The sequence below is a fragment of the Ciona intestinalis genome, chromosome 1 (genome assembly GCF_000224145.3).
Source record: "Ciona intestinalis chromosome 1, KH, whole genome shotgun sequence".
Taxonomy (NCBI): domain Eukaryota; kingdom Metazoa; phylum Chordata; class Ascidiacea; order Phlebobranchia; family Cionidae; genus Ciona; species Ciona intestinalis.
Genome location: NC_020166.2, coordinates 7,182,703 through 7,194,957, shown reverse-complemented (window position 1 = coordinate 7,194,957; position 12,255 = coordinate 7,182,703). Strand labels below are relative to the sequence as shown.

The window sequence follows — 12,255 nt, the reverse complement described above, 5'->3', positions numbered from 1 at the left end:
AAGGAAAAAAGGAGCGCACGTGACATGTCTTGCCCAAGAAAACATAATCGCACGACAGTTTGTCTAAAACGTTCTGTGTGTTGGCCGTTGTCTGTTTTGTAAGAAATTAGCGAAGAGTTTGAGCAAAATTAACTATTCTGTGTTGTGTATATTTAGTTACAAAATATAATTTGCGGGTTAAAACAGCAAGTTTTAACACAGTTTTATGTTTATTCTTGAACAGACAAAGAAATGATTCGGAGAGGGCAGACATGACAGAACGTTCGCTTTTCACGACGCAACATAGATGTCTGGACCATGTCATTTTGGGCGTTGGGGAGTTTAACTTAATTGCATTGCCCATTATGTTCTTTAGGATTCACGTTTAAATACTGTACTCCTTTGTTTATGTTTAATTTTAACAAACCATAAACAATGATGAAGGGAGACCATGGATTTAATGTTAATTTCGTCAAAATGATTGAACGGCATGAAGTTTTGTATAATCCGTTTTCGGAACAATACAACAACAGAGAAATTCAAACTGAAGCTTGGCTTGCTATCGCTCAAGAGTCAAATGAAAGTGGTAAAATGCAAATATTTCTGTATAATTCGGTTTTTGTATCAAGTTTAAATTGACAAAATTCCATTAACACTAACCCGTTTTTTTAGTTCAAACATGTAAAGAGCGGTGGGTAAATCTACGAGCAAGTTTTTGTCGTCACCTTCGAAACCAAAAAAATGGAAGCGCCCAAGGTCGGAAACCGTACTACCTTGCAGATCATATGCAGTTCCTGATACCATTTACCCGCAGTCAGCCTATTCAGGACGAAGAAGATTCTTTTAGCAGGCATTCTCCAAGACCGACCATGCTGGACAGCAACGAGTTTGATTTCTCGCAACCGGTACAAAGATATCCAGCAGCCGACTTAGAGATTGAAGTTATAGAAGCATCGGCACCTTGGAACTCAAATTTTGGAAAACAGTCCAGTACGTCTAGACTCTACGAGAAGACAAGCCCTCCACCCAGCACAGTTCCGAAAATTGAAGATGATAAACCACTAGTCTTCAATAAGTTCTCTCAAAGTCGAGGGAATAAAAAGCGCAAGCAGCACACTCAAGAATTCCCCGACAATGGTTCCTATAGTTTCCAAGCAAACCCAAATACTTTCACAATGACCAACGAAGATGATGCAGATGTATCATTCCTGAAGAGCTTGCTGCCCGACATGAAAAAAATGAGCGACCGTCAAAAATGTCGGTGTAAACGGCTCATGCTTGGTGTAGTTGACGATGTGCTGTACGGCTCAATGGACCCCACAACATCAAAACCTTCAACTGCAAGTTTGTCCCAGGAAAAATTCCTTCGAAGCACGCCCTTATCGTACGGTTCTAACAGCGAATAACTGTGCCTCTAGATTTTGATCAATCAGTCGTCTTATCACTGCTTTTTTACCGTGTATTAAGTATGTTTCAAATATTTAGATTTTGTCGTATAATCACGCACGTTATATTAAACATGAGCAGTCGTCGCTACAAGGCTTTGGAATGTCGCCCGAAGGCTTAAAATTATAAACGTGTCCATAATCATGATACTTTTATGTGCGAGAGAAAGCTTATACAAATTTGCGACAGACATTGTTCGTCGTCGAGAAAACCGACAATGGCAATATCATGACGCCTATTTTTCATTGAAACACGGCCTTTTTTACAAATTTCCTATGGTTATTTTACTTTGTTGGTCGAATAACTCATTCGCTCAACTAAAGCATTTTTAAAAGACCCCGAAATGTAATAAACATATCAGTAGCCTTCGTTCTTAACGTGTTTGGGCCCAAGTCCTTTGCCAAAGCTCTCATAACGTTTGAGCGCGCGTCCCATACTGATCTCTGCCTTATATATATGGTGGGGGAAGATGGGACACCTTTTCATTCTCTTTTCTTGTCCTATTTGTTAGTAAACAAAGAACATTCATTCATCCGTAGTGTATTAACTGGCTTAAACTGTTGCATCATACAATTTCAACACCGTAGGAAACATAATGATGAAACATTAGGGATTTTATTATAATTTACGAATAATTTCTCAACACAATATTTGGTGTCGTCATTGATTTAGTCCATTTCATTCTTGAATTCTCAACTGTTGAAAAGTCCTAAAAATATATGGGTATAAAGTATAGGTTTATATGATGCTGCTTAGCCTACAGAAGCATAGTTTTAAAATAATGATTTTTCACGTGTTTATTACATTTTTTCCGAAGTACTCTGGGGTAATATGGGATAACTTTAGCACATAATATCCAAATATCCTGATCATGTTTTAAACAATTAACAACGGTCTGTGGGAGTCGTGAGGATACGGCTTTATAATCATTTGATTCTTCTCTGTTTACTACCAAATGGGACGAGAAAATAGAATGCAAACGTGTCCCATCTCCCCCCACCCCACTATATAATAACTTTATTACTTCAACAACAACTTTTACCTAAATTGTTACTTGGTCGTCTTATTCAGCTTTTTTCTCTTCCAAGAGGTATCGGCAGAAAGCTAAGAAATACATGTCAGGTTATAAGTTTATTATGGTATAAGGGGTAAGATAAAAACCTTCTATTCCACATTTCCTACTTTTTAACAAATAAAAAACACTCTTTTAGTCGTGGGATGCGGTAATATCATTCTGTAAACTTCCTAATTTTCCAGCAAATGGGAAGGTGTAACATAAAATAAAAGCTTGCCTCATCTTTCCCAACCTACTATTTAACAATGGGCACTGCATACCTCAAAATGTTGACTTGCACGTCCCTACTTAGATTGTAGGTTATACTTACTGTCGATGTTGATTGAACCATTCATATCTTCCTGACCGTCCATGCAAGCACTGATTTCTTGTGTTGTCATCTTCTCACCAAGGGTTCGGAGGACGTGTCTAATCTCAGCTCCCATAACTGTTCCGTTACCTTCCTTGTCGAAAACACGAAGACCTTCAAGGATATCATCGTAAGTGCCTTCAGTGAATTCAGTAACCAACTTGGTGTACACTGGAAGGAACTCTTCGATCTTCAATTTCTTGGCAGCCATATCTATAAGATATAAACATTTTATATAGGAGTATTGTATGTTAGCTACCACCGCGTTTAAAACATTCACCACCACCAGCAGAGCAAAAGAGGAACGTCTTGCCATAACAAAAGACAAACCTTCTTTCGATGGGTTTCCAAGAGCGTTCTCTACATCTTCAATGGTTGGGTTAAGATTAATGGCTCGGAAAACATCTCCAACTTGATCGAATCCAAGTTCCATCTCAGTGGTTCGGCAGAAGATTTCATAAGCTTCCTTGATTTCTGATAGATAAGCATGACGTTAGTTTTTAATCACCAGCATTAAAACAGCCCTTTAAAATTAGGGCTCTTAACACTATTGGTTGTCTTACCTTCCATACGTTCTTCTGGGATTTCTGCCTGTAGACAAAATCGACAGTTGTTATTAAGTTTTAGGCTTATCCTACATAAAATTCTAAACAATCTAAACTAGTTTTATCGGTATGGTATATTACTACTGGTGCTTCCCCAGCAATGCATACAACTACACTTACCATTATAATAGTTTATCGTCTTGAAGGATGTTTGATGCTTGCTAGATTATGCTTAAGCAGAACTGAATGCTGTTAAACTTCGACCCAGCGCTTTTATAACAGACATAATGACCTGATATATGACGTCATCAGAATAGACAGGCGGAATTAGTGACGTGAGAACAGGCGGTGGAAGAAATTTGATTAGTTGTGAACAAAGCTGTTTCGCTTTGGTCGGGTGATTATGTGTTTCTTCTGGTCCTTGAACGCAACCAGCATGAGCCTCGAAAAGTAAGAGTAAAGTTTTGAGCGCATATTTATTTAGTCACGTTCTTGGATACTACACACTTTGCGAATGGAAAATGATTTTTAAATATTTCGAAATTAAATTTGTATAAACAGTTTTACACTAAAAAGTGTATTGTATGGTGAAAAGTTCTTCACTTTTCACCATACAATAACATTGTGTATTAGCATTCATAATGCTACCAATATGTACCATCGGGGTATTCCTTACGTGTTTGGCATTATGTAAAACCCATTAAGTGACCATATGGTAAAAACAATAACCGCTGTGTATTATGTTTAAAAATAAGGCACGTCAAAAATGACAACAGCATTAAAATTTAAATCTAGCATTCTCAGTTACGAGACGATCACTCTTTACCGTAGTTAAGATCCTCTATAGTAGGACGAGTTAAAATTGGACATGTTTTATTGTGTTTCATTTAGTAGTAAACAACAAATTGTTGGAGAATTATAAAACCGTAGCCCAGCGACTTTAAATGAACGTTGTTAACAAAACACGATCAGGAAATATGGGGCTCAAGTGCTAACCGTATATTCCATTTTACCCCAAAGAACTACATGTAGGTACATGTGGATTGTTGCAAGAGATGTATACAGAGAGTCTTTTCATTTAGGCTATTAACATAAGAAACTTGGTTGAACGTGAATACGGAAAGTATGTGACATTGAGAATCGTTTATCGAAACTTGATTGAGGCCCAGATCGACTCAAAGTGTCAATCACATGTTTTGGTATCAGCACTCTTAGTTGTCTTATTATAATAGCAGATTTAATTGACTATAAGTTACTTATATTAGTAGGTATAGTTTAATAGATCTAATGATCACGAGCGTTTTAAAATTTGGAAATGCGTAACACATGACTGTTTATTGTATATAACTCTATCCCTCTATTACAAGAGTCATCAGTTTGTGTTACACATTCAAACTCCAAATCAGTATAACAATCCAATTAACGTATATATGTGGCTTGCCAGTAGATGCTTGTAGTATGTGTTTTGCTATATACGCCCCGTGCTGACGGGCGTATACGTATCGCTGTTCAATACATTTATTGGTAATGGCCGTAACACAGTTGTCACAAGCGAATTGTCAAAATCGCTAGTTACAACCAACCTTACAACCAGAGCTGAATATTTTAGACCAGAGATGCTGAAGAAGTTAATTTACACATCAAGCTAATTAATAAAGTTTCATTTATGTTTATAGTGACGTTTTGCAGTTACCGAAACATCATTCTAATAAACATAAAGTGTGCAACAAATTGCTCAAGTTTTCCGGTCGGTTGAATGAATGAATGAATGTAACTCAGCAGTAATTCTCACATTGCGAGGCAACGACTGAGTATTCTGTACAGCTTGTGCCGGCTTACTATAGTTACCTTACCTAACTGTTTTATAATATATGATTTACAGTTTATAAAACCGATAAATGACAATGAGTTAAAGAAATTACAGTTAAGGGCTGTTATGCCCAATTACACATAAGGCGACATTGGTGGCTCATATTTTGGATATTATGTACTGATGGTGTCCCATCTACCCCCTTATACTGTATACGCAATCTGAGTCTGGTCACAGCGAATACAATGTCTGCATAGTGTCCGTCCTAATCCTATACACAATTCAGTGCAATTGAAAGTTTGGAAGCGTATTAACTCAATTACTTTATTGAACTATATACCCTTGAAGGTTAAACTGATTGACTAGCACCAGTAACATAATTCCAATCATTATTACATGTTTTTGTAATGTTAAGACCGACTATGCATTTCTTTTACAATCGTAACATAACAGCAGCAAAAGTGATGTCAAATGATTCAATTTTATTATAATTTACGAATAAACACAATTAAATAAACAAGCAACGTGTCGATTTTGAAAATCCATTTAAATCTTGATTTCTTGATTTAAAAAGACCTGAAAAACAATGTGATTGTTAATGTATATACGCATTTAGTAAACAGTTTTAAAAGAATATTGTTTTCGCATGTAGTTTAGCATAATTTTAATTCTGTATTTCGTTTTTTTGCACATACCTTTACTTAAACCGCCCCTTTGCCATCCTATTCAGCTTTTTTCTCTTCCAAGAGGTATCGGCAGAAAGCTAAGAATAAATCAGATTGCAGTTGTTAGTAATGTTATAATGACCAGCTATGCATAAAGCCGGTCACTTACTATCAATGTTGATTGAACCATTCATATCTTCCTGGCCGTCCATGCAAGCACTGATTTCTTGGGTTGTCATCTTCTCACCAAGGGTTCGAAGGACGTGTCTGATCTCAGCTCCCATAACTGTTCCGTTACCTTCCTTGTCGAAAACACGAAGACCTTCAAGGATATCGTCGTAAGTGCCTTCAGTGAATTCAGTAACCAATTTGGTGTACACTGGAAGGAACTCTTCGATCTTCAATTTCTTGGCAGCCATATCTGTAAGATATAAACATGTTTTATAGGAATTATCGTACGTTAGTTACCATAGCGTTTAAACTTGTTCATCGTCAGGCGTCAGCCATTTCGTTAAAGTGCATCTAAACCAGTGGAGACAGCAAAAATTTTCTTAAGATGCTAAAGTATTTGACTATGCCGGAGAAGCGTCTTGCCTTAACAAAATACAAACCTTCTTTCGATGGGTTTCCAAGAGCGTTCTCTACATCTTCAATGGTTGGGTTAAGGTTAATGGCTCGGAAAACATCTCCTACTTGATCGAATCCAAGTTCCATCTCAGTGGTTCGGCAAAAGATTTCATAAGCTTCCTTGATTTCTAAAGAGTATAATATAATGTTATTTTGGTTGTGTGCGTACATGTTGACATTTTAGTTTGTCCTACGTACCTTCCATACGTTCTTCTGGGATTTCTGCCTGTAGAAAAGTTTAAGACGTTGTTAAGGACTTTGAAAAGTAGTAACTCTAGTCAAATGTTAGATGCCATTATTTAATACATGGGTAAGGTTTAAAAAAGAGCCAAAGCATCCGTACAAAAGGTCTTACCATTTTACTGTTTGAGGTGATTAAAGAAAGTCTTGAAAGAAGATTGATGCTTGCTGAAAGATGCTTGAGCAGAAGTGGATACTGTTAAACATGAAGCTGGGGCTTTTATAATAGTCACCGATGACCTGAGGTGTGACGTCATCAAAAGCGGGTTTGTTACGTGAGAACAGGCGGCATTGTGATGACAGTCCAAAAGCCAATGACCGAAAGGGATAAACAGATGTTGCACAAGCAGCGAGTAGTCTGCTATATAGTGTTAACAGCACTTCAGGGAAAAGTAGATGTAATTTTAAAACATGCGCATCAGATCGCATATAAAAGTCCATCTATATTAGCTTCTGTATACAATATGCACCACTTCCACCATATTCTCTCTAATGTTTGCTCAATTGTTATGCTTTTTGGTTTTATGTGTTTTTCATAACTGATTGTAGTCCTGTTGCTTGCATTAATCGTTATGACTTGTACTAATTCATGTGTATTGTTCATGAACGTTATTGCATCGAGTTATTTCCTGACGGTGTCGCGGAAATCTGGTTCCCAGCATCGGCTACACGGAACATTTTTATTAGAAACCTATAAATCGTGTTCCAAACGAAGACTACTCGAATACATACACACACATACATATATATATAGTTAGTTTATTTTATTTAATAGGAAAATGTATGTTTGTCGTCCTTTTTCGTCGTTGATGGCGTGTTATTAATACAGAAATGTACAAATAAATCGCATCCAAACCTTTTATTTTTAGTCGAAACCAGAGTTCTAGATTCTCATAAAATAGGTAAAAGTATCCAGTGGAAATCAGTTTTGTAGGGGAGCCAGATTTCTGCGACACCCGATGGAAGCACGACTGTTGTTGTGTGATGCACCTCGTCCTACACGCTTTCCTTTACTTGAACATAATTGTACGATTGGTTAGTTCTTTACGCTTGGTTAGTTCTGTACTGTGGTTGTGAACTTGATTTTAGTCGAGTTAACTTTAACTTAATGCTTATATTTTTAGTTCTATTTACTGCACAGTAGCATCTGCCAGTCAAAGTACAAATATTTTAATTGCAATCTATATAACTATATAGGGGTTAAGTTGATTTTCTTTAGCTTGCGTTGTTTCTAATGGGTTGTCTTTAGTATTTCTGGTATAACCGCAAAATCCAAACGGATGCAAAAGCGAAGTTACTCAAACATATAGGAAATGGGAGACAGCAGTGACCATAACGACAAAACGCATTTACATTTTTTATGTTCAAGTTACTGCAACCAGCAGGCGAGGATTGCGTATGCGCGTGTTTGAACGTATTATTCTTAACATTTCGGGACATTTTCTTTGCGTTATTTTTAAAGCTAATATGTTAGTCTAGTTTAGTGTATGGAACAAAACATGGAAAGAAAAACTCAAGTTGTGTATAGACTGCTAGGTGATGACGACATTAATGACGTCATTGAGCTACTGATCGAGCATTACTTACCCTATGAACCAATGTCCAAATGCCTTTCGTTGACCGATGAAGAAATGCGATGGTACGCTGATGACGTAGCTAGGGTGAGTGGGGTTGTGTTGCAAAGATTATGGGAATTGTTAAACTTCATTCAATTACAGGACGTGGTGCCGCAGGGTGTGAGTATTGGGGCATATGACAGTTTGAGCAAGAAAATGTGTGGTTTGTCGATGGGGAAACTTAAATGTTACAAAATCCCAAGTTTCAGAAGGAGCAAAGTTCCGGAAAAAGTTCTATATATGCAAAGAGTAAGTATGTAAATGTATAGCGAAAATGTTAAAGAGGGATATATGCTGATCTTCAAGAGTAAAAAATGAATACCTTCTGCTCAGTATTTGGGTACTTTTAAGAGTATAGATACATGATAACTCATAAGCCGGGATAAAACAGAACACTTCCCTGCCCCACCAAGTCGGAAAGAACTTTGTGCTGCCACCAGAATCAGTGAATTAAACAACAGCAGCTTCCTCTTTATTCAGTTTGAAGAGTGGTCAGAATCAAGTTTAGAGGAAGATCTCGATAGTACCAACTTCGTAATTGGTGATCTCAGTGTAGTTTCGTCCGAATATTCAAATCAAGGAATCGGCACAGAACTCGCGAAAAGGTTGGTAGAATTATTTTCTGGTTTTATTGAGGAAATTTTAAATAAATATAAAGAACGTTTTTTTTTTACTTTACGTCTCATGCAGACATGCGGAGTTTTTTGTAGAACGGGGGTTTGATTTTTGTGTCGGATTTTCAACGTCAGTAAAATCAATGGGTATCGTCCAGAGATTGGGATACAAATGTATAAAGAAGATAGACATGACAAGTTATAAAGATCCATATACCGGTGTAGCTGTGTTTGCTCAAGCAGAAGCGAAAGACAACTGTGTTCACGTGATGGTAATAGACCTACAGAAGCCAAGATCAAATAAATTGAAGAGCAAACTATGAGTACTCTATTAGAACTGTTTCATTTTATTTAAAACTAAGACAAACACCAGCACGCATTTGTATTTGTTACCTTTCTTGTTGCAACGCTCTGTAAAGACAGAATTTTCTTGTAATTATTTGCATGTGCCTGTTGTAAATATATATGGTTGTGCAGTCGTCATTTCGGTCATACTGAATACAGAGATACTGTCCGTTTCGGTGTTATCAAAACAGACATGCGATGTTTGTTGTAATCTGGTAATGGCAACAGCACTTTCACGGCAATATACAGTAGGGTGGGGAAGATCGGACACCTTCTCAATCTATTTTCTTGTCCCATTTGGCAGTGAGTTAAAAAAATTGTAGAATTACAAAACCGTATCTTTACGATTTTCATATATAGAACGTTGCTATTTGTTTTAAATAGGATAAGTCTATTTTTTGCGATTTCTGGTATAGTGTGTGTACAGCTTGTCTTGAGATACTTTCCCCATTACTATTTTTTGTCTTAAAAAGATCCATATACCGGTGTAGCTGTGTTTGCTCAAGCAAAAATGAAAGACAAATGTGTTTACGTAATGGTAAAGGACCTACAGAAGCCAAGATCAAATAAATTGAACAACAATATTTGAGTGTTGCATTGGAACTGTTCCTTTTTTTACGCTTAGACAAAGACTGGCAACTATTCTTATTTATTATCATTCTTGCCGCAACGCGCATAAGCATTTCTTGTAAATATGTGTAATTCCACTGTATTATTATAAAACGCCTTTTTCATGTTATGCGCTGCCCGCTGTAATTTGTTTTTTTTAAATATAGATATATTAGGGTTGGGAAGGACATGACACCTTTGGCACATAATATCCAAATATTCCGATCGTGTTTTAAACAACCACGGTCTATAGGGAAGTCGCGAGGATACAGTTTTATAATTTGTCGAATGTTCTTTGTTTACTGTCAAATGGGACAAGGAAGTAGAATGTAAAGATGTCCTATCTTTCCCCACCTTACCACATACAACAGCGACGCTTTTACATATACGTGATGTATTTGTACAAGCTTTAGAATTAGTTACCAACCGGTCGTTTAATATTCTTTCATTGTCATTTTATTTAAACGTTTACAAAATCATGGTTCGAAAACGCTTTTTACTTTTAAAAAATAAATAGCAACAAAATTAATTGGTAAAAACAAAACGACTTTAATAAAGAAAATTGTCGGCTGTTTATTCGAAAGTTGATTATTCGGCTTTCTTTTCCTCCAATAGGTATCTGCAGAAAGCTGAAAAGAAAGGAAATTGTAATCATACAAATAACTTGTGAACACTACAGGAATTTAATGCTGAACAGTACTGTGTGGGAAGACGAGACACTTTTAACACATGATTTCCAAATCCTGGTCGTATTTTAAACAATTAAGGAGAGTTCATGTGAATTATGAGGATTCGGTTTAAAATTCTATGAACGTTCTTTGTTTACTACCAAATGGGCCGAGAAAATAAAATGAAGAGGTGTCCCATCTTCCCCCACCTTACTTTATATTAAAACTGCAATTTATAAGAAGCCAGCACTTACTATCGATGTTGATTGAACCATTCATATCTTCCTGGCCGTCCATGCAAGCACTGATTTCTTGTGTTGTCATCTTCTCACCAAGGGTTCGAAGGACGTGTCTGATCTCAGCTCCCATAACTGTTCCGTTACCTTCCTTGTCGAAAACACGAAGACCTTCAAGGATATCATCGTAAGTGCCTTCAGTAAATTCAGTAACCAACTTAGTGTACACTGGAAGGAACTCCTCGATCTTCAATTTCTTGGCAGCCATATCTGTACACAAAGTTATACATTTGACTAAATGTCCCATGGATAAAAATTATTTGACTTGAATATGACGCTAAACTCGACGAAGTTCGATCTGGCTGATTTGGGGCTTAAGGACGACAGAGTATATACTGTGCGTTTTCGTATTCGGTCGTTTAAATACAAACCTTCTTTTGTTGGGTTTCCAAGAGCGTTCTCTACATCTTCAATGGTTGGGTTAAGGTTAATGGCTCGGAAAACATCTCCAACTTGATCGAATCCAAGTTCCATCTCAGTGGTTCGGCAGAAGATTTCATAAGCTTCCTTGATTTCTAAAAGTTTGGTGACGTTAGTCCTATTATATAGGTATAGAAGTCTAGCTCACCCTACCTTCCATACGTTCTTCCGGGATTTCTGCCTGTAGACAAAAAACACGAAATTATTATCGATAACATCTTAACACGTTAGTAACACTAGTCACGAGTTAGATGTGCTATTTCTTTAAGAATAAAGATAACCTAAACATCCGTGAAAGAAGACTTTACCATTTTGAAAATAGAGTTGGTTGAACAAAGTCTTGAAAGAAGATTGATGCTTGCTGGAGGATGCTTGAGCAGAATTGGATACTGTTCAGCATGAAGCTGGGGCATTTATACTTTCTGCGGTGACCTACAACGTGACGTCATCAACAAGTCTCACGTGCGATAACAGGCGGTTACGTGACGACAAGGTAAGATCGAGTGTAGACTTGTAGATAGATTCTATTACCTTCGCAATCCTATATTAAAGATTTTGCATTTATATGAAAATTTTAACGTTTTTTTTTGTATGAGTTTTTTTGAAAACCGGATTTTTTCGTATGTACGCTATAATGTGGCCGCTAGATGGTGTAAAGAGTTCAAATAGTTCACATCCTCGCGGTCACTCGGATTATGCAAACGACCACACGCGACGTTATACCTTTTTTTGTAACGTAAATTTAATATAGAGTATGTTGGGGTACGATAGTTCATGTTTTTCCTCACTTTTATGGACTGTTTAGTAGTTAACAAAGAATATTAACATAATTGTCCTCATGCGAGCTTTGTTAATTGGTAAAAGCACGATTGGGCAATATAATATATTATTTGTTAACGGTATCCATCTTACCCCATATTACTTAATGTTTGTTACATAATTGGCGATAGT

General features: G+C 36.8%; 5 protein-coding genes across 6 annotated transcripts; 2 read left to right on the top strand and 3 right to left on the bottom strand.

The window, feature by feature from the left end:
* Positions 1 to 97: 97 nt before the first annotated feature.
* LOC100185780 lies at positions 98 to 1,953 on the top strand. Its single transcript, XM_002127928.4, has 2 exons — positions 98 to 565; positions 652 to 1,953. Exons 1-2 carry the CDS (start codon positions 415 to 417, stop codon positions 1,383 to 1,385), a joined length of 885 nt encoding a protein of 294 aa, XP_002127964.1. The 5' UTR covers positions 98 to 414; the 3' UTR covers positions 1,386 to 1,953.
* On the bottom strand, positions 1,950 to 3,660 carry LOC100177997 (myosin light chain 3, skeletal muscle isoform). Its single transcript, XM_002128209.5, has 6 exons — positions 3,575 to 3,660; positions 3,413 to 3,440; positions 3,180 to 3,323; positions 2,811 to 3,062; positions 2,468 to 2,529; positions 1,950 to 2,134 (listed from the first exon to the last, which is right to left on the bottom strand). The coding sequence occupies exons 1-5, from the start codon at positions 3,575 to 3,577 to the stop codon at positions 2,489 to 2,491; spliced, it is 468 nt and encodes a 155-aa protein (XP_002128245.1). The 5' UTR covers positions 3,578 to 3,660; the 3' UTR covers positions 1,950 to 2,134; positions 2,468 to 2,488.
* A 2,006-nt stretch (positions 3,661 to 5,666) lies between these two features.
* LOC100175570 (myosin light chain 3, skeletal muscle isoform-like) lies at positions 5,667 to 6,956 on the bottom strand. Its single transcript, XM_002128453.5, has 6 exons — positions 6,852 to 6,956; positions 6,695 to 6,722; positions 6,481 to 6,624; positions 6,039 to 6,290; positions 5,900 to 5,967; positions 5,667 to 5,780 (listed from the first exon to the last, which is right to left on the bottom strand). Exons 1-5 carry the CDS (start codon positions 6,852 to 6,854, stop codon positions 5,927 to 5,929), a joined length of 468 nt encoding a protein of 155 aa, XP_002128489.1. The 5' UTR covers positions 6,855 to 6,956; the 3' UTR covers positions 5,667 to 5,780; positions 5,900 to 5,926.
* Positions 6,957 to 8,215: 1,259 nt separating this feature from the next.
* LOC108950041 lies at positions 8,216 to 9,482 on the top strand. Of its 2 annotated transcripts, XM_018814613.2 has the most exons (4): positions 8,216 to 8,397; positions 8,455 to 8,601; positions 8,833 to 8,957; positions 9,043 to 9,482. In XM_018814613.2, exons 1-4 carry the CDS (start codon positions 8,224 to 8,226, stop codon positions 9,287 to 9,289), a joined length of 693 nt encoding a protein of 230 aa, XP_018670158.2. In that variant the 5' UTR covers positions 8,216 to 8,223; the 3' UTR covers positions 9,290 to 9,482. The 2 variants fall into 2 exon arrangements, with proteins under 2 accessions (XP_018670158.2, XP_026691204.1); XM_026835403.1 differs by having other exon boundaries at positions 8,216 to 8,601.
* An 871-nt stretch (positions 9,483 to 10,353) lies between these two features.
* Positions 10,354 to 11,732, bottom strand: LOC108949277 (myosin light chain 3, skeletal muscle isoform-like). Its single transcript, XM_002128300.4, has 5 exons — positions 11,613 to 11,732; positions 11,458 to 11,485; positions 11,256 to 11,399; positions 10,843 to 11,094; positions 10,354 to 10,549 (listed from the first exon to the last, which is right to left on the bottom strand). Exons 1-5 carry the CDS (start codon positions 11,715 to 11,717, stop codon positions 10,509 to 10,511), a joined length of 570 nt encoding a protein of 189 aa, XP_002128336.2. The 5' UTR covers positions 11,718 to 11,732; the 3' UTR covers positions 10,354 to 10,508.
* Between the last annotated feature and the right edge of the window lie 523 nt (positions 11,733 to 12,255).